Here is a 23,374-nt window from a genome sequence, read left to right on the forward strand (position 1 = left end):
TGAAAGATAATGAAAATACTACACATTCAAACTGATGAGGTACAACTTAAGGCATGCTTAGTGACCACTATAACCCTGATACCAAAACCTGTCAAAAGGAAAACTGCAGGCCAGTTTCACTAATGACGATGTAAGGAAAAAACCCTAATTCAAAAACTGAATTAAATTTAAAATTTGTATCAGAAATTAAAAGTTGGTTTAATATTTGAAAATTTTATTCAATGCAATTCAACATATTGATAACAAAAACGAGAATAATGATACGAATACCTCAATTGATACAGAAAAAGCATCTGATAAAATTCAACATCCATTCATGATAAACTCAAACTAAAAAAAAATGAATTTCTGTTAACAGGTATCCACAGAAAACCGACTGCAAACATCACACTTAATGACAAAATGTTTAAGGTTTTTTCCCTCTTAGATCAGGAACATGCTACTTCTATTCATCATACCGGAGGTCTCAGGCAGCAGAGTAAGGCAAGATATATAGAAGACATAAGATTTTTTTTTTTTTTTTTTTTTGAGACGGAGTCTCACTCTGCCGCCCAGGCTGGAGTGCAGTGGCCGGATCTCAGCTCACTGCAAGCTCCGCCTCCCGGGTTCACGCCATTCTCCTGTCTCAGCCTCCCAAGGAGCTGGGACTATAGGCGCCCACCACCTCGCCCGGCTAGTTTTTTGTATTTTTTAGTAGAGACGGGGTTTCACCGAGTTAGCCAGGATGGTCTCGATCTCCTGACCTTGTGATCCGCCCGTCTCGGCCTCCCAAAGTGCTGGGATTACAGGCTTGAGCCACCGCGCCCGGCCTGACATAAGATTGTTAAGGATAAAAAATTCATTTGCAGATGATACAATATTCACAGACGACTGTACAGGTATACAATCCGAAAGAATCTAAATGTAAATTATCAACTATTACAGCAATATAAAGGAATAATATAAAAATCTATCATATTTTTATATTAACAGCTACAATTTTTAAATGTAGTTTTAAAAACACTACTCATAATACCACTTTTAAAAATGCTAAGGAATAAATCTAACAAAGTTATGCAAGACGGCTACAAAGAAAACTATAATACACTCTTGGCCAGGCACAGTGGCTCACGTCTGTAATCCCAGCACTTTGGGAGGTCGAGGTGGGCGGATCACCTGGGGTCAAGAGTTCAAGACTAGCCTGACCAACATGGTGAAACCCCATCTCTACTAAAAACACCAAAAAAAAATTAGCTGGGCATGATGGCGGGCACCTGTAATCCAGCTACTAGGGGAGGCTGAGGCAGGAGAATCGCTTGAACCTGGGAGGCGGAGGTTGCAAAGAGCTGAGATCACGCCACTGCACTCCAGTCTGGGAGACACAGGGAGACTCTATCTCCAAAAAAAAAAAAAAAAATACAGGAAAATAACTTCCAATTTAGAATTCTATACCCAGCCAAACTAAATATACAAGTGTCAGAATAAGATATTTTCTGATCTGCAAGCTTAAAAAAAAAAAAAAAAAAGTTACCTCCCAGGTACTCTTTCTTGGGAGGCTACCAGAGAATGTGCTCCAGGAAAAAGAAAGACAATTCAGGAAACAGGGTCTAAAACATGAGAAAACAAAGAAAAATATTCTGGATTTGGAGACGAGAAGTCCCAAGAATTCAGCTGTATAGCAGACCTAGTAACTAAACTAAACTGCTAAACTGCGGTAGAAGAATGAAGGGCTTCAAATGATTTCTTTAAAAAGTTTTAGAATTTAGGAACAAATTATAAGTATACAGAAAGCAAGTGGGCACAGTGGCTCACACCTGTAATCCCAGCACTTTGGGAGGCCGAGGCAGGTGGATCACCTGAGGTCAGGAGTTTGAGACCAGCCTGGCCAACATAGTGAAACCCTGTCTCTACTAAAAATACAAAAAAAAATTAGCCAGACATGGTGGCGGGCACCTATAATCCCAGTTACTTGGGAGGCAGAGGTTGCAGGGAACCAAGATCGTGCCATTGCATTCCAGCTGGGGAACAGTGCAAGACTCCGTCTCAAAAAAAAAAAAAAAAAAAAAGGTATACAGAAAGCCAAACAAATTAAAAGGATGCATTACTGCATTATTCCCTGACTTCACCACATGCAATACACCAATGTAGCAAAATTTCACTTGTACCCCATTAATACAAATTTAAAAACAGTAAAATAAAGGATGCACTATTATGCTAATGAAAGTCAAAAGGCTATACAGGGTATAAGTATATTTATCCTTCGATTTAAAAAATGGAAGAGGACTGTTTTTAACACGACAAAAAAACAAAATTATACAAAACATATATAATTGTACAATATATGGCCCTGCTGTAAACAATAATGCTAACATCATAATGTAAATACTTAACGACAGCCAAAACTGTGATATAACTACATTGGTAGAATAGTGGAGACGAGTAAGAAGGAATCAAATGTGTGAATTAAATCCTAGTCTTTTTCGAGAGCGAAGAAAATAGAAGTATCTAAAAGTGAAAAGAAACAGCTTTATAACCATGTTATTTAGAAATACTGGCTCTCCTGTTTCCTGGATTCTTCTCTTGCAAAAGAAATAGCTAAGTATGGACACTGAACAGCATTGGGAGTATGGAACTTAGAGGTGCAAAGCGGGCAGTGCACTGCTGTTCTTTTGTTACAAGCTTCATGACACTCAGAGACCTAATCACAGTCCAAATACTTGACTTCACAAGCAATTTCTTCACTATTTCTGCATTGTCTTACAAGGCATTTACTCTCATCTAAAAAGAATAATTTGGGGCTGGACACAGTGGCTTACGCTCATAATCCCAGCACTCGGGAGGCCAAAGCAGGCCCATTGCTTGATCCCAGGAGTTTTAAGACCAGCCTGGGCAACATGGCAGAATCCCATCTCTACAGAAAAATACAAAAATGAGCTGCATGTGGTGGCATGTGCCTATAGTCCCAGATACTCCGGAGGCTGAGGTGGGAGGACTGCTTGAGCCCAGGAGGTGGAGGTTTCAGTAAACCAAGTTTGCACCACTACACTCCAGCCTGGGCAACAGAAGCAAGACCCTGTCTTAAAAAAAAAAAAAAAAAAAAAATCATCAGAATTTTGCTTTCCTTGTGAACAGCTTGGCACTGTGATGAAAGTGCCACCATTCAGTCATCTTCACAGTTGAATTACTGGCAGGTATCATATGGGTTTTCTCCTGAAGTACTTGTGGTTTAACAGTTGACAGCAGTGATAATCTCTTACATCATACCCTCTAAACTGTCAAGCTGTTTAGCAAATGTGACATTTCTAGACATTTACAGTTTCCACTGATTATACGGTTTTTCAAAATAATTAAAGGCTAAATTCCATGAAGATAAATGTGCATCTTGTTTCTTTAATCCTAAGTGTAAGATATCTAATGCCTCAAAATGCCATACTAAATGCAAGGGTCTCGTGCAATCTCACTGCAACCTCTGCCTCCTGGGCTCAAGTGATCCTCCCGCCTCAGCCCGGCCCCTTCCCCCTCCTGGCCCCCCACCCCCCCCCACCACCAAGTAGCTGGGATTACAGGCATGCACCACCACGCCCGGATAATTTTTTGTATTTTTAGTAAAGATGGGGTTCCACCCATCTTGCCCAGGCTGGTCTTGAACTCCTGAGCTTAAAGAATCCGTCTAGCTTGGTCTCCCAAAGTGCTAGAATTACAGGTGTGAGCCACCACACTCGGTCTAAATAGATACCTTAAAGGATAATGAAGATAAAATACCTTGTTGGGTTATTTTGACAATGCATGTAAACCACTGAATACTTGCGTCTCCTTTAATGTGGTATGATTCAGTAAAATTAGGAGTAAATTTTAGGGCTTGTGAATACAAAAACTTCCCATTGAAATGAATGGCACATATATATATCTACATATATACATATATATATGTGTGTGTATATATATATGTATATGAATGAGACTTTATCCTAATCAGTTTTTCAGTATCAAATGACCTTTCAAAAGCAAGGGAAGGTTTATTTGACTTAAATGCCTAGGTTTCATAAATACTAATGCTTAGAATGAGGCTAAAACAATTAGGCCAGGCACGGTGGCTCATGCCTGTAATCCCAGCACTTTGGGAGGCCGAGACGGGCGGATCACGAGGTCAGGAGATCGAGACCATCCTGGCTAACACGGTGAAACCCCGTCTCTACTAAAAATACAAAAAACTAGCCGGGCGAGGTGGCGGGTGCCTGTAGTCACAGCTACTCGGGAGGCTGAGGCAGGAGAATGGCATAAACCCAGGAGGCGGAGCTTGCAGTGAGCCGAGATCGCGCCACTGCACTCCAGCCTGGGTGACAGAGCAACACTCCGTCTCAAAAAATAAAAAATAAAAAATAAAAAAAAACAAGTAGTGCCTAATGAAAAAGCTAGTGAATCTGGCTGGGTGTGGCAGTTCACGTCTGTAATCCCAGCATTTTAGGAGGCTGTGGTGGGCAGATCACGAGGTCATGAGTTTGAGACCAGCCTGGCCAGCACGGTGAAACCTTGTCTCTACTAAAAACACAAAAACTAGCCGGGCATGGTAGCACGCGCCTATAGTCCCAGCTACTCAGGAGGCTGAGGCAGGAGAATCACTTGAACCCGGGAAGCGGAAGTTGCAGTGAGCCGAGATCGTGCACTATACTCCAGCCTGGGTGACAGAGCAAGACCCCATCTCAAAAAAAAAAAAAAAAAAAAAAAAAAGAGGCAGTGAATCTAAAGAAAAAAATATAAAGTAACACTCAGGTGCATTTAGATATGCCAATAATCATAAAGGAAGCAATGACTGGCATGTGGGAAATTTAACAGCATCCCACAACCCAGTCTGTCACCAGACTGCCAAACTGAAGGGTATCTAGGGATGGTGGGTCATGACCTGTAATGTGAGTTGCACTACCCTGGAGCCCAGGGTTTACTCAGTCTGTCCTTTCCTTCAACTCCTACTGATCATTCCGGGCCTTGTACGCCCATGGTAAGGAATCCAGAATTGATTCTATCAACCACAATGAGATGAGGCTGGAGAGTTTTAAGCAAAGGATTTATAAGATCTGATCTGTATTAAGCATCAAATGTGCTGATGAATATGAAAAGGCTCAGTAAACTCCAAAGTACCACCCCAGCGTATTTTACTGCCTTGACAGAGGGCAGAACAAAAGGAAGGGAAGAAAATAAGGCAAACTAAAATCCAAGTAGAATTGACCCATTATAAATCATGTGGCCAGTAGTCATGACCCAGGCTTTCCTTATGCCCCATTTAGGCAGATGGAGAAGATCAGGTCTGGTGGAAAAGGGAGAGGATTTTGGCTGTCAATATACTAAGTTTGAGATGCCCATTAGACATCAAAGTGGAAATGCTGAGAAGGCAACTGGATATACCTACCCACCCAGAGCTAAAAGGAGAAACAGGAATAGAAACAGAAACTTAGGATCCCTCAGAGTATAGAGCAGTTATTAATAACAATACAAGCTAATCTTTACAGCAGTAAGCAATGTACTTACAGCTGAGGAAGTACGTTTCAGTCACTATTTTAAGTGCTTTATATGTATAACTCACTTGGTCCTCACCACAACCTTGGAAGGTCAGGTCCTATGATACTTACTTTACAAATGAATAAACTTAGGCATAAACAGATTAAGTAACTTGCCTAAAGACACACAGTAAGTAAATACCAGAGCCAGGTTTCAAACCTAGGCAATTTGACTCTGGAACTCTTTAAAGCCATGAGATTGCTTGGCGAGTAAGTCTAGACATAAATTAGACTGAGGACATAGTATTTCAATTCAAGCCATTTCCTGAGTATCAAATGGCTGGCAAGGTTTCAGGCTCTGCAGATACAATGAAAAATAAGACACAGTCTCTTCAAGAAGCCCAGTTTAATTAGCCACTAGCTGAGAGAAACTATTTACTAAACAACTATTACTATATGCCATACTGGTTAAGCTTTTAAAACATATTATTTCATTTAATCCTCCTAACAACTTTATGGGATAGATGTTATCATCACCTCTTTAGAAATAAGGAAACTGAAGTTAAAAGAGGTTAAGTAACTTAACCTTGGCCACTCTGCTAGGATTCAATTCAGGTCCACCTTACCTTAAAATCTGATTTTTTTCCCAAGGAAATTCCATCATATGCCATACCACAGATGATCCTTGAGGACATTACGTTAAGTAAAATAAGCCAGTCACAAAAAGACAAATACTGTATTATTATACTGGGGTTATCTAAACTAGTCAAACTCATAAAAACAGAAAGAAGAATGGTTACCAGGGACTGGGAGAGAGAGAAATGGGGAGTTGTTCAATGGTAGTTTCAGATTTGCAAGACGAAAAAGTTCTGGAATCTGTTTCACAACAATGGGAATATACTTCACATTACGTAACTATACACTTTTTTCCCCCCCCCTAAAGATACAGGGTTTCACCATGTTGCCCAGGCTGGTCTCAAACTCCTGGGCTCAAGCAATCTGCCCACCTCATCCTCCCAAAGTGCTGGGATTACAAGCATAAGCCACCACAATGGGCCTGACCTCTACACTTATAAATGGTTAAGATGGTAAATTTTATGTTTACATATATATTTACATATGTATATAGCTTGAAGCAGGGTCTCATTCCGTTGCCCAGGCTGCAGTGTAATGGTGAGATCATGGCTCACTGCAGCCTTGACTTGCCAAGCTCAAGCGATCCTCCCACCTCAGCCTCCTGAGCAGCTGGGACTACACGCATGCATTCCCACACCTGGTTATTATTATTATTTTTTTGTAGTAGAGATGGGCTCCACTACATTGTCCAGGCTTAACTCAAACTGGTTCAGGTGATTCTCCCATCTTGGTCTCCCAAAGTGCTGGGATTACAGACATGAGCCAATGTACCTGGCCTATATTATATATTTGTTTACTACAATTTAAAAATTTTGGCCAGGCACAGTGGCTCACACCTGTAATCCTAGCACTTTGGGAGGCCAAGGCAGGCGGATCATGATGTAAGGAGTTTAAGACCAGCCTGACCAACACGGTGAAACCCTGTCTGTATTAAAAATACAAAAATTAGCTGGGTGTGGTGGCACGCGCCTGTAATCCCAGCTACTCAGGAGGCTGAGGCAGGAGAATTGCTTGAACCCAGGAGGTGGAGATTGCAGTGAACCGAGATTGTGCCACTGCACTCCAGCCTGGGCAACAGAGCAAGACTCTGTCTAAAAAATTTAAAAAAAAAAATTTTTTTATTCTGGTCTTTTCCTACTATACCACATGCCATAACGGTATAAAAATATGGGTAATCTGGGCAACATAGTGAAACCCTGTCTCTACCAAAGATACAAAAATTAACGGGGTTTGGAGGTACCAGGGAGGTACCAGCTGGAGGTACCAGCGACCAGGGAGGCTAAGGTGGGAGGATCACTTGAGCCCAGGAAGTTGAGCGTGCCACTGCACTCCAGCCTGGGTGACAGAGCAAGACCCTGCATCAAAAAAAAAAGGGTAAGCAAATAATTTATTCTGCAGGATGGGAGAGAGGAGAGGAAGGGCACAGTATGAAATAAATTTTTTAAAAAAACTAAGAATATCAGTATTTGAAAGATGAAGGTCCCCATTTTATCCTCACATTTTATCCAGGCAGGGTATCTCTATCTCAGCCTCTGAAATAGCTCCCATACCTATATACAACCATCAGTTACCACAATAACCTGCCTAAACCAGGCTCCAGAATATTCCAGTAGCCTTGCATCTGGTGTGTGTGTGTGTTTTTTTTTTTTTTTTTGAGATTAAAGTCTCACTGTCACCCAGGCTGGAATGCTGGAGTGCAGTGGCGTGATCTCAGCTCACAACCTCCACCTCCCAGGTTCAAGCAATTCTCCCGCCTCAGCCTCCAGAGTAGCTGGGATTACAGGTGCATACCACCACGCCTGGCTAATTTTTGTATTTTTAGTAGAGACGGGGCTTCGCCATGTTGGCCAGACTGGTCTTTTTTTTTTTTTTTTTTTTTTTTTTTTGAGACGGAGACTCGCTCTGTCGCCCAGGCTGGAGTGCAGTGGCCGGATCTCAGCTCACTGCAAGCTCCGCCTCCCGGGTTCACGCCATTCTCCTGCCTCAGCCTCCCGAGTAGCTGGGACTACAGGCGCCCACCACCGCGCCCGGCTAGTTTTTTGTATTTTTTAGTAGAGACGGGGTTTCACCGTGTTAGCCAGGATGGTCTCGATCTCCTGACCTCGTGATCCGCCCATCTCGGCCTCCCAAAGTGCTGGGATTACAGGCGTGAGCCACCGCGCCCGGCCAGACTGGTCTTAAACTCCTGACCTCAGATGATCCATCCGCCTCGACCTCCCAAAGTACTAGGATTACAGGCATGAGCCACTGTGCCCCGCCTCTGGAGAGCTTTTCTGGGCTCCTCCCATTCTAAGTCATTCGGCACTGGACACAAATTAAGGTGCCTAAATTGCCTCATTTATTATGCTAAAGAACTTCTGTGGCTCCCTATTACTCTCAGAACACTGATTATCAGGAGGGGTGTTTAGGAACATATCACCTAGCCTTCCTGAGCCTCAGTTTCCTCATCCATATTAACAAATGAGTCTTGAAGCATAACTCAAAAGCTTGAGCATTAAATAAAGATAACATATGCCTTGCACCATACTCGTTCTAAAGTTATGTGCTCACTAAAAGTTAGTCCTCTTTCTGCCTGCCTCTACACACCCAGCTCAGTAAGGTATCTTAGCCTAAGAAGGAAAGACCAAGTATTTCTAGGAATTTTTTTTTTTTTTTAAGACAGGGTCTCACTCCATCAATCTCCGTCTCCCAGGCTCAGGGTAATCCTCCCACCTCATCCTCCCACAGGCACGCACCACCCCACACCCGGCTAATTTTTTTGTAGACAGGATTTTGCCGTGTTGCTTGGGCTGGTCTCGAATTCCTGGACTCAAGCGATCTGCCTGCCTGGGCCTCCCAAAGTGCTGGGATTACAGGGTCTTAAGTCAGGTAGAGACCACCACAAGGCGGAAAAAGGCTGCTCATCTATGGTTGTGTGATGGCCACGCAAACATCTCTCACTCACTGCTCCTTTCGTCCACCATCCTCCATACACACAGACCACCTAGCCTTCATTTTATTATATCCCTTTCGTCACTTGAGGAAGTGATATTTAAATAACATTTAAATAAAGTTATACTGTGAAAAGTCTCACTCCCATTTTCTCCCCCTTTAGCCCAATTCCCACCTCACTCCCACCAACCACTTTACTAGTTTGAGTACCCTTCAAACTTCCTTTACGAAAAAGCTGTCTTTAAATAAAACTACTGTTTTACAGGTGTTAGCAAGGTTTGGGGTGGGGGAGGGTGGAAGAAGTAGGAGACTAGGTCCTATTCAACCTGGTTTACCCTAAAGCAGTGTCCTTCGCTCACTCAAAAATAACAATAATCATATGTTGGGCACCTGTTATAAATCAGATGCTTAATATTAACTACCTTCAGCCCTTACTATGCACCAGAAATGCACCAACGCTTTACAGTTACCCCCTTTGATCTCCACAACAATCTTAAAACGTAGGTTACTAATTCTCATCTTCATCTTGCAAGTGAGGAAACTGAGGCACAGAAAGGTCATCTGCCCAAGCAAGAGAGAGGAGCAGGGCTTTGAACCCAGGCCTGACTCCAGAGTCCCTCTTAACCATGACGCTCTGCATTGGCAAACCAGATACAGTCTGTGCACCCGCTGGAACTCGGCCTAATGTGGGAGACAGGCGAGAAAAAGGCAGACAACAAAGAAATACGAAATTATAGACTAAGAAAGTAATGTAAACGAAATAAATTCGCAGCTGTGACAGAGTAACAATGGGGACCTACTTTAGAAAGGGGAAGGAGTGTCAAGAAAAGGCCTGAGAAAATGACACTTATGAAACGCTTGGGAACCATTTGGGGGCTGCAATGATGACCCCCTCCCCCACGCCCAATACACTGGGGAGAAACTCGAGGGCCATAGAGGCTAAAACAAACTCGCCAGGGTCCCCCAGACGTGTAGACGTGGCGCAAGGAAGGGAGGATCCAGAAACTGGGCCCAGCGTTCGTACACGCCATCAGTGCCCACAGCAGCCCAGCCCCGCTCGGCCCCTGACAAGGGACAGCAAGCCAGCTGCTTCATACGGCCCCGCTGCGGCTGAGAGCGTCCGGGCAGCTCACAAGGAGGCCTTGCGGCCAGCCAAAAGAGGTCTGGCCCGTCCAGCGGCGGCCTGGAAAGGCCTCTTCCCCGGCACCCCGCCAGCTCCCGCCTGGTCCGCCCCGCCCCGCCCCTCCTGGTCCAGCCTCGTACCTGCACCGCCCGGACCAGGCCCCGGCCGGTCAGCTGGCCCTGCCGCAGCTGCAGCAGAATGTTACTGGGCCGCGGCCGGCCGCCCCATCCGCCCCAAGCCGCCACTGTGGCTGCCGACCGTCGCCCACGGCCGGCTCCGGACCCAGCCGCTGCCGGCGCCGCCGCCATGTCTCCTCGTCGGACAAACAGGAAGCAAGCGGCCTCGGGGCCGCGGAGATTTCTACGGGGCGGCGGAGGGGTCGCCGCAGCGCCCCCAGTGGGCTGTCGGGGGAGGCGCAAGCCGCGTGGCAGGGACAGTGGGCGGCGTAGAGGCTGCTGGGAAATGTAGTCCTGCGCGGCCGCACGGCAGGTGGGAAAAGAGATGTGGCCTTTCCTGCACTGCCGGTTTCTCTGGCCCCCGGGCCCAGCATTTCGGCGAAATCTCCCGAGGTCTGAGACCAGTCCCTGCGTGCGCACTCTCCCATTTCTCTCGCCGGTTTGGGGAGGATGCAGGCAGCTGGCCAAGAAATGATCCTGGGCTTCGGGTCAGGAGTCAGGCCCTCGAGTCCGCTTCCTGCCTGCTTCTCTCTACACGTGACTCGCTGCGGACGTCGACCAAGTCATCGCACTCTGCCCCTGCGCCTGTGTCCTCGTCAGGTCACTCCATCTATAGATCCTGGGAGCCTGATCAATCAGTAGTTCCTGGGGCTTTCTCTGCGCCTGACACCAAACCATGTCTGGGGGAAAGGGAGGGTGTCTGGGATACAGCAGTGAGCAGAAAGGCCTAGGACCCTTTATCACGAGATGCAGGTTACAGGGGAAGACAGCAGATCCATACACAAAGAAACGCAGTCTCAAACTGGATAAGTTGTGTAACTGGATAAGTTGTGTAACTGGATAGGTTGTTGTGAAATTAAATAATGGAAGGGAAAGGGATTAGTAAATTGTGACATCACATTCTCTGTCAGGTGAAAACCCTGTCCTAATTTCTATCCACTAGATAGCATGTTGTCTCTACTATGAGCCCAAATACTCATTTTTTCAGCTAACTTCTGTGGCAGGATGGCAATGACTCCCCCCACCCAACACACCCACACTTTTTCCCTTCCTAGCAGGGGGCTTGTAATAAAAATGAAAGAGGAGAGCTAAGTGTGATATAAGAGGGAATGGTGAAGAGTGTGACTCATAACTAAGATGACTGTAACTTACTACTCAAACCAGAACACTTTAAAGAATGAAAAGACACAATAAATAATTACACTGGGACAGTAGGCATAAAAGGGACTCTCCCAGGTGAACTGGCACTATGGTTACCATCCTCACACCCCATCTAAAAGAAGTGGACTCACCATCCATCTTCATAGAACTAGAAAAAAAAAATCCTAAAATTCATATGGAACCAAAAAAGAGCCTGCATATTCAAAGCAAGACTAAGCAAAAATAATAATTCTGGAGGCATCACATTACCTGACTTCAAACTATACTGTAAGGCCATAGTCACCCACACAGCATGGTACTGGTATAAAAATAGGCACATAGACCAATGGAACAGAATAGAGAATACAGAATAAAGCCAAATACTTATAGCCAACCAATCTTCGATAAAGCAAATAAAAACATAAAGTGGAGAAAGGACATCCTATTCAACAACTGGTGATAACTGGCAAACCACATGTAGAAGAATGAAACTGGATCCTCATGTCTCACCTTATTCAAAAAGAAACTCAGCTGGGCGTAGTGGCTCACACCTGTAATCCCAGCACTTTGGGAGGCTAAGGTGGGCAGATCACTTGAGGTCAGGAGTTCGAGACCAGCCTGGCCATCATGGTGAAACTCCATCTCTAATAAAATACAAAAATTAGCTGGGTGTAGTAGTGGGTGCCTGTAATCTCAACTACTTGGGAGGCTGACGCAGGAGAATCACTTGAACCCAAGAGGCAGAGGGTGCAGTGAGCCAAGATCATGCCACTGTACTCCAGCCTGGGCAACAGAGACTGTCTCAAATAATAATAATAATAATAAACTCAAGATGAATCAAGGACTTAAATCTAAGACCTGAGACCATACAAATTCTAGAAGATAACATCGGAAAAACCCTTCTAGACTTTGGCTTCAGCGAATACTTCATGACCAAGAACCCAAAAGGAAATGCAACAAAAACAAAGATAAATAGATGAGACTTAATTAAACCAAAAAGTAAAAAGAAACAATCAGCAGAGTAAACAGACAACCCACAGAATGGGAGAAAATCTCCTCAATCTATATATCCACCAGAGGACTAATATCCAGAATCTACAAGGAACTCAAACAAATCAGCAAGAAAAAACAAACAATCTCATCAAAAAGTGGTCTAAGAGCACGAACAGACAATTCTCAAAAGAAGATATACAAATGGCCAACAAACATATGAAAAAATGCTCAACATCACTAATTATCAGGGAAATGCAAATCAAAACCACAATGCCATACCACCCTACTCCTGCAAGAATGACCATAATAAAAAAAAAAAAAAATAGAAATCAGTGTGGATGTGGTGAAAAGGGAACACTTATACTTCTGGTAGGAATATAAACTAGTACAACCACTGTGGAAAACAATATGGAGATTTGTTAAGGAACTAAAAGTAGAACTACCATTTGATTCCAGCAAGCCCACTAATGGTTATCTACCCAGAGGAAAATAAGTAATTAAATGGAAAAGATACTTGCACATGCATGTTTACAGCAGCACAATTCGCAATTGCAAAAATATGAAACCAGCCCAAATGCCCATCAATCAATGAGTGGATAAAGAAATTGTGGTATGTATACACCATGGAATACTACTCAGCCATAAAAAGGAACAAAATAATGGCATTTGTAGCAACCTGGAGACCATTATTATTATTATTATTATTATTATTTTGAGATGGAACCTTGCTCTGTTACCCAGGCTGGAGTGCAGTGGCATGATCTTGGCTCACTGCAACCTCCACCTTCCAAGTTCAAGCAATTCTCCTGCCTTAGCCTCGCAAGTAGCTGAGATTACAGACACTTGCCACCACGCCCAGTTAATTTTTGTATTCTATTAGAGATGGAGTTTCACCATGTTGGCCAGGCTGGTCTCGAACTCCTGACCTCAAGTGATCTGCCCACCTTAGCCTCCCAAAGTGCTGGGATTACAGGTGTGAGCCACCACACCCAAGCTGGAGACCATTATTCTAAGTGAAGTAACTCAGGAATGAAAAACCAAACATGGTATGTTCTCATTCATAAGTGGGAACTAAGCTATAAGGATGCAAAGACATAAGAATGATACGATGGACTTTGGGGACTCAGAGGAAAAGGTGGGATGGGGGTGAGGGATAAAAGACTGTAAACTGGGTACAGTGTACACTGCTTAGGTGATGGGTGCACCAAAATCTCAGAAATCACCACCAAAGAACTTAGTCATGTAACCAAACACCACCTGTTCCCCAAAAACCTATTGAAATAAAATAATAGAAATAAAAGGATTGGTCTTTACTCACCTCCAGCGATTGCTGCCAGATCTTCCGGTCTTTACAGAAAAGCCAAAAATCAGAGTTTTTATGTGAAATTCCCCAATTCTGGGGGAAACAAGCAAGTGATATTCTGTAAAAGACTCAATATCCAGAATTTATGAAGAATGACTGTCTCCTTTTCCTGGAGTTTTTATCCCCAGGCAAATCTCTGAATGGCTTGCTTTCTCATCACCAGATCTCTGCCCAGGGACAATTCTTCCCTGACCACCTATAGTAGTGGTATAGTAGATCTCTCTCTCTTTTTTTTATTTTTATTTTGTAAGGCCAGCACTTTGGGAGGCCGAGGCAGGTGGATCACCTGAGGTCAGCAGTTCAAGACCAGCCTGGCCAAAATGGCAAAACCCCGTCTCTACTAAAGATACAAAACTTGGCCAGGCATGGTGGCACGTGCCTGTAATCCCAGCTACTCGGGAAGCTGAGGCAGGAGAATCGCTTGAACCCAGGAGGCAGAGGTTGCAGTGAGCTGAGATTGCACCACTACACTCCAGCCTGGGCGACAGAGCAAGACTCTGTCTCAAAAAAAAAAAAAAAAAAAAGGCCGGGCATGGTGGCTCACGTCTGTAATCCCAGCACTTTGGGAGGCCAAGGCGGGCGGATCACAAGGTCAGGAGATCGAGACCACGGTGAAACCCGCGTCTCTACTAAAAATACAAAAAATTAGCCGGGCACGGTGTCGGGCGCCTGTAGTCCCAGCTACTCAGGAGGCTGAGGCAGGAGAATGGTGTGAACCCGGGAGGCAGAGCTTGCAGTGAGCCGAGATCGCGCCACTGCACTCCAGCCTGGGGGACAGAGCGAGACTCCGTCTCAAAAAAAAAAAAAAAAGCTGAGTGTCTCTCACCACCAGAGGACGCAGTACGCCTCCCACTAGAAGCCCGTTGATGTCAATTTTAATCAGCACTAGAAAAAAAATGAAGCTCCCAAACTGGCTAATTTCTTTCCACCGTAATCCCAAATGACTTAACCAAACATGATGATGCTATTCAGAGAACATTCACTCTTGTAAATAAATAGCCAAACTCATCTCAGTTGGGCAGACAGATTTTCTGGGACTTTTTTTTTTTAAGTCTTGCTCTGTGACCCAGCCTGGAGTACAGTGGTGTGATTATAGCTCACTGCAGCTGCCAAGCTCCTGGGCTCAAGCAATCCTCCCGCTTCAGCCTCCCAAAGTGCTGGGATTACAGGCATGAGTCATGGCACCCTGCCAAGAAGTCATTTTAATCAAAGCAACCGGCACAGTTATATCAGGCCACGGTAACAGCTGTCCCATGCAACCATGCATCGTCCTGTGGTGTCATATTTACAGTAATTTTTTTTTTTACATTACATTTCTAATGTACAACCTCTCAATGATTTGTCTTTCAAATGTTTGTTAAGTACTACCTTATGTGCCAGGCACTGCTACAGGTGCTGTGGATATTGTGCTAAATAAAAGAAATTCCCCGCTCTCATGGGGCTTATACTTCTGGGTAAGATCTACCCTTTATTGAGCACTTACCACTGGCCAAGCATTTTCTTTGCACTATCTTATTCTTTTCACAGCTTTTTGGGGAAGTTTTTCAAATCTACAGAAAAGTTGAAAGATACACCATGAACACTCATATACCCTTTGCTTAGATTTGCCAACTACTAAAACTATATTTTATCTTTCTCTGTGTGTGTGTGTGTGTGTGTATGTATATGTATATATAGCTCTTTCCATATATGTATCTCTCTCTATATTTATACTTCATTTGTATGTAGAGAGGGTTTTTGTTTGTTTTGATGTAAGCCACTGTACCATCCTGCTGAGCCATTTTTTGCTTACGCATTTGAAAGTAAATTATAGATATTATGACACTTCACTGCACATTTTAGAATGTATCCCCTAAGATCAACGACATGCTCCTAAAAACTGTGATACTATCACACCTAAGAAATTTAATATTGATATAATTTATCTTTTTACTTATTTGTTCTTTTGAGACGGGGTTTCACTCTTGTTGCCCAGGATGGAGTGCAATGGCGCGATCTCGGCTCACCACAACCTCGGCTCACTGCAACCTCTGCCTCCCAGGTTCAAGCTATTCCCCTGCCTCAGCCTCCCAAGTAGCTGGGATTACAGGCATGCGCCACCACACCTGGCTAATTTGTATTTTCAGTAGAGACAGGGTTTCTCCATGTTGGTCAGGTTGGTCTCGAACTCCCGACCTCAGGTGATCCGCCCGCTTCGGCCTCCCAAAGTGCTGAGATCACAGGCATGAGCCACCATGCCCAGCCTTTTCTTCTTTTTTGAGATGGAGTCTTGCTTTGTAGCCCAGGCTGGAATACAGTGGTGTGATCTCCACTTTCTGCAACCTCTGCCTCCCGGGTTCAAGCAATTCCCTTGCCTCAGCCTCCCGAATAGCTGAGTTTACAGGCACCCACCACCACACCCAGCTGATTTTTGTATTTTTAGTAGAGATTGGGTTTCACCATGTTGGCCAGGCTGGTCTCGAACTCCTGACGTCAAGTGATCTGCCCACCTCGGCCTCTCAAACTGCTGGGATTACAGGTGTGAGCCACTGCGCCTGGGCATTATTTATCTTATAATCCATATTCAAATATCTGCAATTATCCCCCAAATGTCCCTTACGGTCTCTTCCCCCCAGTCCAGAGTTCGATAAAGGATCATGTATGCATTTGAAAGCTATGTCTTGTTACTATCTTTTAGTCTAGAAGAGTCTCTCATCTCTTTTGTCCTTTCAGGATATTGACAGTTGTACTGAATATCCTGCCATCTGGATCTGCTTTATTGTTTTCTCATGATTTGGTTAGGATTAAGTTTCTATGGCTAGAATATTAAACAGGTGATGGTGTGCTTTCCCATTGCTTCATATCAGAAAGAAATAATGTAAATTTGTCCCATTATTGATGATGCTAAGTTTGATCTGTTGGGTAACATGTCTTCATTGGAAAAGTACATTTTGGGGTTAATAAGTAATCTGCGGCCTTCAAGACTACGAGACTGTCTTGTTCTCCACCCACCTTTCACCCAGTAGTGTTTGTGTTTGTTTGTTTGTTTGTTTTGAGATGAAGTCTCGCTCTGTCACCCAGGCTGGAGTGCAGTGGCACAATTTCGGCTCACAGCAACCTCCTCTTCTTCTTCTTCTCTTGCCTCAGCCTCCTTCCTGAGTAGCTGGGACTACAGGCATGAGCCACTTCACACGGCAATTTTATTTTTATTTTTTTTATTTTTATTTTTTTTTTTGAGACGGAGTCTTGCTCTGTCACCCAGGCTGGAGTGCAGTGGTGCCATCTCGGCTCACTGCAAGCTCCGCCTCCCGGGTTCACGCCATTCTCCTGCCTCAGCCTCCTGAGTAGCTGGGACTTTAGGCGCCTGCCAACGCGCCCGGCTAATTTTTTGTATCTTTAGTAGAGACGCGGGTTTCACCGTGGTCTCGATTTCCTGATCTCGTGATCCGCCCGCCTCGGCCTCCAAAAGTGCTGGGATTACAGGCATGAGCCACCGCGCCCGGCCAATTTTTTTTTTCTTTGGTAGAGACGGGGTTTCACCATATTGGCCAGGTTAGTCTGGAACTCCCAACCTCAGGTGATCCACTTGCCTCGGCTTCTGAAAGTACTGGGATTGCAGGCCTGAGCCACCGCGCCTAGCCCTCACCCAGTAGTTTTTCATCATCCCTTGATGAACCCTCCCTGGATGATTATGCTGGTGGTTGCAAAACGGTAACTTTCTAATTCTACCACTGCTTCCCCTTTTATTAGGTAATATTCCCCCCCCCAAAAAGAGCTCCCACCCTTTTTCTGGGGTATCACTATGGACTAATAACTTTTTTTATGTGTTATAATCCATTACTATGGTTGTTCTATTTTCTCTTGGTTTTATTAGGGTATCATGTACATAAAATGAAATGCATAGATATTAAGTAATATCTAATTTGATGAATTTTGACATATGTATATACTTGTGTAACCAACACCTTAATTTAACCAATACCCCCAATGGATATATAAATTTCCATTGCTCCAGAAAGTTCTCATGCACTGGTTACCTATTAACTCCAAAGGAGAAAAATGTACTTTTCCACTGTTCTAATTTTTATCATCATAGATTAATTTTGACTGTTCCATAACTTCATATAAATGGAACCATCTAATATATAGTCTTTTGTGTTTAGCTTCTTTCACTAAGGATGTTTTCGAGATTCATCCACGTTGATCTGTATGTCAGTGGTTCCTTCATTTTCTACTACTGGGAAGTCTATGGTCTCAGGAAATGATAGCCCAGGGCCGGGTGCAGTGCCTCACACCTGTAATTCCAGCCCTTTGGAAAGCTGAGGTGCAAGAATTGCTTGAAACCAGGAGTCTCTACAAAAATTTAAAAATGAGCTGGGCTTGGTGGCACACACTTGTAGTTCTAGCTACTTGGGAGGCTGAGGTGGGAGGACTGCTTGAGCCCAGGAGTTGGGGTCTGTAGTGAGCTATGATCCCACCACTGCACTCCAGCCTGGGTAACAGTGTGAGACCCTGTCTCTGAACAAATAAAAAAGAAAATGATACCCTAAGATAAAGGCTTCAGAAGCAGCTCTCTCTGACCTTCTCCTACCCTTCTGTCTCTGGCCTCTTATTCTCCCCTGAGGCTAGTCATGGAAACTAGAATCCCTCTTCCCCAAGGCAGGGCTTAGAAACCAGAAACTGGCGGGGCGCAGTGGCTCAATCCTGTAATCCCAGCTCTTTGGGAGGTCGAGGCAGGCAGATCGCCTGAGGTCAGGAGTTGGAGACCAACATGGCCAACATGGTGATACCCCGTCTCTACTAAAAATACAAAAATTAGCCAGGTGTGGTGGCGCATGCCTGTAATCTCAGGTACTCAGGAGGCTGAGGCAGGAGAATCGCTTGAATGTGGGAGGCGGGGGTTGCAGTGAGCCGAGATTGTGACACTGCACTCCAGCCTGGGCACAAGAGCAAAACTCCGTCTCAAAAAAAAAAAAGAAAAAGAAAAGACCAGAAACCTTCCTCCTTCCCCTTGCCAGGGGTGAAACCAAACCTACAAAATATTACTCCAACTCCCTCCCCCTAAACCACACACACCTTTCTGTGCATAAACTGGCCATAAAGAAATTATCCGACCTACCTGGTTTGACCCCCATTCCAGAGAGGGTCCTGCTACACACCTGGAAGGACGGCCAAGAGCAAAACTCTGCCTCAAAAAAAAAGAAAAAAAAATGTATGTGTGTATTTCTCATTATTCTTTTTTGATGCTCAAATTGTCCCAAATTTGACCATTGGTAGTCCTTTCAAATTAATTCTTGTGTCGTCCTTGGGACAATCTTGATTTAAAATGGTCCCTGTGGGACTTAAACTTGTCCAACTCTATGATCAGATCTAAGTTCAGAAAATACAATGTCTCTAAATTTTTGTTGCAGTCTCCACAGATGTAGATTCTTAACTCATTCCCAAAGCTAGTCACTCCTTAATCTACAACAGCCATTCTTCAGCAACACTGAAGATTCTTTTATGACGTAAACTTGAAACCTCTTTCCCCAAATGATGCATGCATCCGACACACAGGCAGACACACACGTGCGCGGACACACACACACAGGCAGACACACGTGTGTGCGCACACACACAGGCAGACACAGACACACACGTGTGCACACGCACACAGGCAGACACACACGTGCATGCACGGACACACAGGCAGACACACGTGTGCGGACACACACAGGCAGACACAGGCAGACACACGTGTGCACGCACACACAGGCAGACACACGTGTACGCACGGACACACAGGCAGTCACACGTGCATGCACACACACACAGGCAGACACACACGGGCGCACACACACACAGGCAGGCACACACATGCATGCACACACACACACACAGGCAGGCGCACACACACACAGGCAGACACACACGTGCACGTGTGGACACAGACACACACGGGCACGCACACACACACAGGCAGACACACACAGGCAGACACACACACACATATATTTTGCCAGTGGTTCTTGGATTGTTTACAGTGACCTCTAAATCGCTAAACACCTACTATGTATCAGAGATTGTGCTAGATGCAAAGAAACGCAAAGGGAAGAAAATAAGAAAATTAACATTTGAAAAAGACCTAGGCCCCATGTGGTGGCTCACACCTGACATCCCAGTACTTTGGGAGGCTGAGGCAGGAGGGTCACATGAGCCCAGGAGTTGGACACAAGCCTGGGCAACATAGTGAGGCCTCATCTCTACAAATATATATATATATATATTTTTTTTAATTAGCCTGGCATGGTTGTGCGTGCCTGTGGTCCCAGCTACTTGGGAGGCTGAGGTGGGAGAATTGCTTGAGCCCTGCGGGCCAAGGCTGCAGTGAGCAGAGATTGCACAGTCCAGCCTGGGCAACAGAACGAGACCCTGTCACAAAAAGAAAAAGAAAAGACCTACCATGTATGTTTCGGGTACTGTACCAGGTGTTTGATACATGTCATCTTAACAAATATGCATAAAATAGAAATTTCATAAACTAACAAAGTATCACAGCACACTAGAATACATACTATTATAAATAAAGGCATGTAGTCACTGAATTACATTCATTCACCAGGTATTTCTTGAAAACTTCTTATGTACAAGCTCTGTCCCAGGCACTGGGGGTACATCTGCGAATAAGACAAATACAGCTTGTGTCTTATAGGGCCCAAGTGTAGTGGAGGAAGGCAGACACATAAGCAATTACCATCAGGGCTCCAACCCACACAAGCATTTTTAAAAATATATTATTGTAGAGACAGGTTCTCACTATGTTGCCCACACTTGTCTCAAACTCCTGGCCTCCAGTAATCCTCTCACCTCTGCCTTTCAAAACATTGAGATTGCAGGCATGCACCACTGCGTCTGACCCAAAAATATGTTTCAAAAAGAAAAACAAAATCCAAAACCCACTACCTCTGAATCTGTACTACATTCTTTGGAAGCGCCTCACAGGTGACAAATTTGCATTGTCTTATATACAACTCAAAGCCCTCTAATCACAGCTTGATGAGTAAGTGGATAATTAATACCTTTTTTTTTTTTTTTGAGACAGAGTCTCACTCTGTCGCCAAGCTGTAGTGCAGTGGCATGATCTCGGCTCACTGCAACCTCCAATTCCCTGGTTCAAGCAATTCTCCTGCCTCAGCCTCCTGAGTAGCTAGGACTACAGGCATGCGCCACCACACCCAACTAACTTTTGTATTTTTAGTAGAGACCCAGCGTTTCACCATGTTGGCCAGGATGGTCTTGATCTCCTGAACTTGTGATCCGCAGCTGCAGATAGAAAGAAAAGAAATCCCAGATTGAGTGTTGTGCTGTAATCCTAGAAAACAGTCAATCAAATTAGAACAGACTCCATAAATAAAAAGAAGAGATTCCAACCAGAAATTAATGTCAGAAATTTGAAAATGGAATATCATTTCAGATTCTTCATCACTAAAAGATCATAAGACATGATGAATAACTTTATGCCTATATATTTGAAAATGTATGTGGAACAAATTTCTAGAAAAAACAGGCTTACCTAAATGGACACAAAACATAACAGAAAATTGGAATCATCTTATGACTATTAAAGACATTTCATCTCTAATTTAAAAGCTTCCCACAAAGAAAACCCCAGTCCCTAATGCCTTTGAAATCTACCACACTTTTAAGGAAGAAATAATGCCAACATCACATAATTTCTTCCAAAGACCAGAAAAAAAGGTCACCAACCGACATGAAAGTAACATAATATTGACACCAACGTAGCAGATAAGGTGCAAAAATCTCTCTAATTTCATTTCATTCAGTTCAAACTGTGATATGGTTTGCCTGTGTCCCTACCTGAATCTCATTTTGAATTGTAGTTCCCATAATCCCTACATGTCACGGGAGAGACCTGGTGGGAGGTCATTGAATCACATGGGCAGTTACCTCCATGCTGTTCTGATCATGAGTGAGTTCTCACCAGATCTGATGGTTTTAGAAGGGGCTTTCCCCATCATTCGCTCTTCACTTCTTGCTGGCGCCAGGTGTAGAAGACCTTGTTTGCTTCCCCTTCCACCATGGTTGTTAAGTTTCCTGAGGCTTCCCCAGCTATGTGGAACTGTGAGTCAATTAAACCTCTTTCCTTTATAAATTACCCAGTTTTGAGTATGTCTTTACTGGCAGCATGAGAATGGATTAATACAAACTGCTTTTGCGTCCTTTGTAGGGACATGGATGCAGCTGAAAACCATCATTCTTAGCAAACTATCACAAGAACAGAAAACCAAACACCGCATGTTCTCACTCATAGGTGGGAACTGAACAATAAGATCACTTGGACTCAGGAAGGGGAACATCACACACAGGGGCCTATCATGGGGAGGGGGGAGGGGGGAGGGATTGCATTGGGAGTTATACCTGATGTAAATTATGAGTTGATGGGTGCAGCACACCAACATGGCACAAGTATACATATGTAACAAACCTGCACGTTATGCACATGTACCCTACAACTTAAAGTATAATAATAATAAATAAATTAAAAAAATAAAATAAAATAAAATAAAATAAAGTTGCATCAGTTTGTTGCAGCAATGTTGGGAACATCTCGTAACCTTGTTCTCAGTCTTGAGCTTGCATTAGAATCACCTGGAGGGGTTGGCTTTGTTAAACTAGATTGCTGGCCCATCTGTGGTCAGGGATGGGGCCCAAGAGTTTTACTTATAACAAGATCCCTGGTAATGCTGTTGCCTCTGCACCAGGGACCACTTTTGACAATCACTGACCCAGTGGCACATACTATTTTGAAATCTTGCTTGCCATAGAAGTAATGTCGTTTGGAATGCTTGGACAGGCTCAGCATGTTGGAACAACTTCTAATTTAATTCTCTAAGGATGTAAAAAAAATATATTGGTTAGATTGGCCAACATTGATATGATTGGCCAATTTCAATATGCTAAAGTAAATGATATGGTCAGCTGTAATCCCTGAAAGTTTGTTTTCAAGAAGTTGATTATCACTGTTTTCCTCCAACATATATATGAATTTTAGCAGGATCCCTGTGTTTTCCTAAGATTTACAGCATATAAAAAGAGTATTCCAAATAGCATTGCTTTCAGATTCTAACAATTTTATAATAATTTTATTATATTTTCATTCATATTTGCTGCTCTCATACAATGCCTTTACATTTGTCTGGACTAATTTGTATTGACCAAAGTTACAATTGCCAATTCTCTAAATGCTTTTAATCCAGTTTTGTGGGAGAAGATTAACTAAACAAGAAGACCCTCCTTAAAACGTTCTTACCACTCATATAAGGTATAAGCTAAGTGTTGTGCAACTTTCGATTTGACTTTCTGTGGTTGGATTACAAAATCTATATGAGATTGGAACAACATAATAAGCATTGTTTCCAACATTCTGCAACAGTATAGATTCAAGGAGAAACTCTACTATTGCCAAGATATATTTTTATCACTTGCTACACCATAAAAACTGTACACACCAAATACATGCCAGAGAATAAATTTTTTTTCAGGAACCATGTGAGCAATTTTT

At 43.7% G+C, this 23,374-nt stretch overlaps 1 protein-coding gene and 1 long non-coding RNA gene across 2 annotated transcripts in view; both read right to left on the reverse strand.

Annotated features, from left to right (window-relative positions):
• Nucleotides 1–10,876, reverse strand: part of TRPC4AP (transient receptor potential cation channel subfamily C member 4 associated protein) — an 88,897-nt gene extending 78,021 nt beyond the window's left edge. The window contains 2 exon segments of the mRNA XM_045362809.2: nucleotides 10,302–10,342; nucleotides 10,345–10,876. Of these exon segments, the coding sequence (XP_045218744.2) occupies nucleotides 10,302–10,342; nucleotides 10,345–10,765 (462 nt within the window). The 5' untranslated portion in view covers nucleotides 10,766–10,876.
• Nucleotides 10,877–13,466: 2,590 nt separating this feature from the next.
• On the reverse strand, nucleotides 13,467–22,304 carry LOC135965639 (uncharacterized). Its single transcript, XR_010578644.2, has 3 exons — nucleotides 20,367–22,304; nucleotides 18,932–19,001; nucleotides 13,467–15,383 (listed from the first exon to the last, which is right to left on the reverse strand). It is a non-coding gene; the product is annotated as an uncharacterized lncRNA (long non-coding RNA).
• Between the last annotated feature and the right edge of the window lie 1,070 nt (nucleotides 22,305–23,374).

Source organism: Macaca fascicularis, chromosome 10, assembly GCF_037993035.2.
Source record: "Macaca fascicularis isolate 582-1 chromosome 10, T2T-MFA8v1.1".
In the NCBI taxonomy this organism is placed as follows: Eukaryota; Metazoa; Chordata; class Mammalia; order Primates; family Cercopithecidae; genus Macaca; species Macaca fascicularis.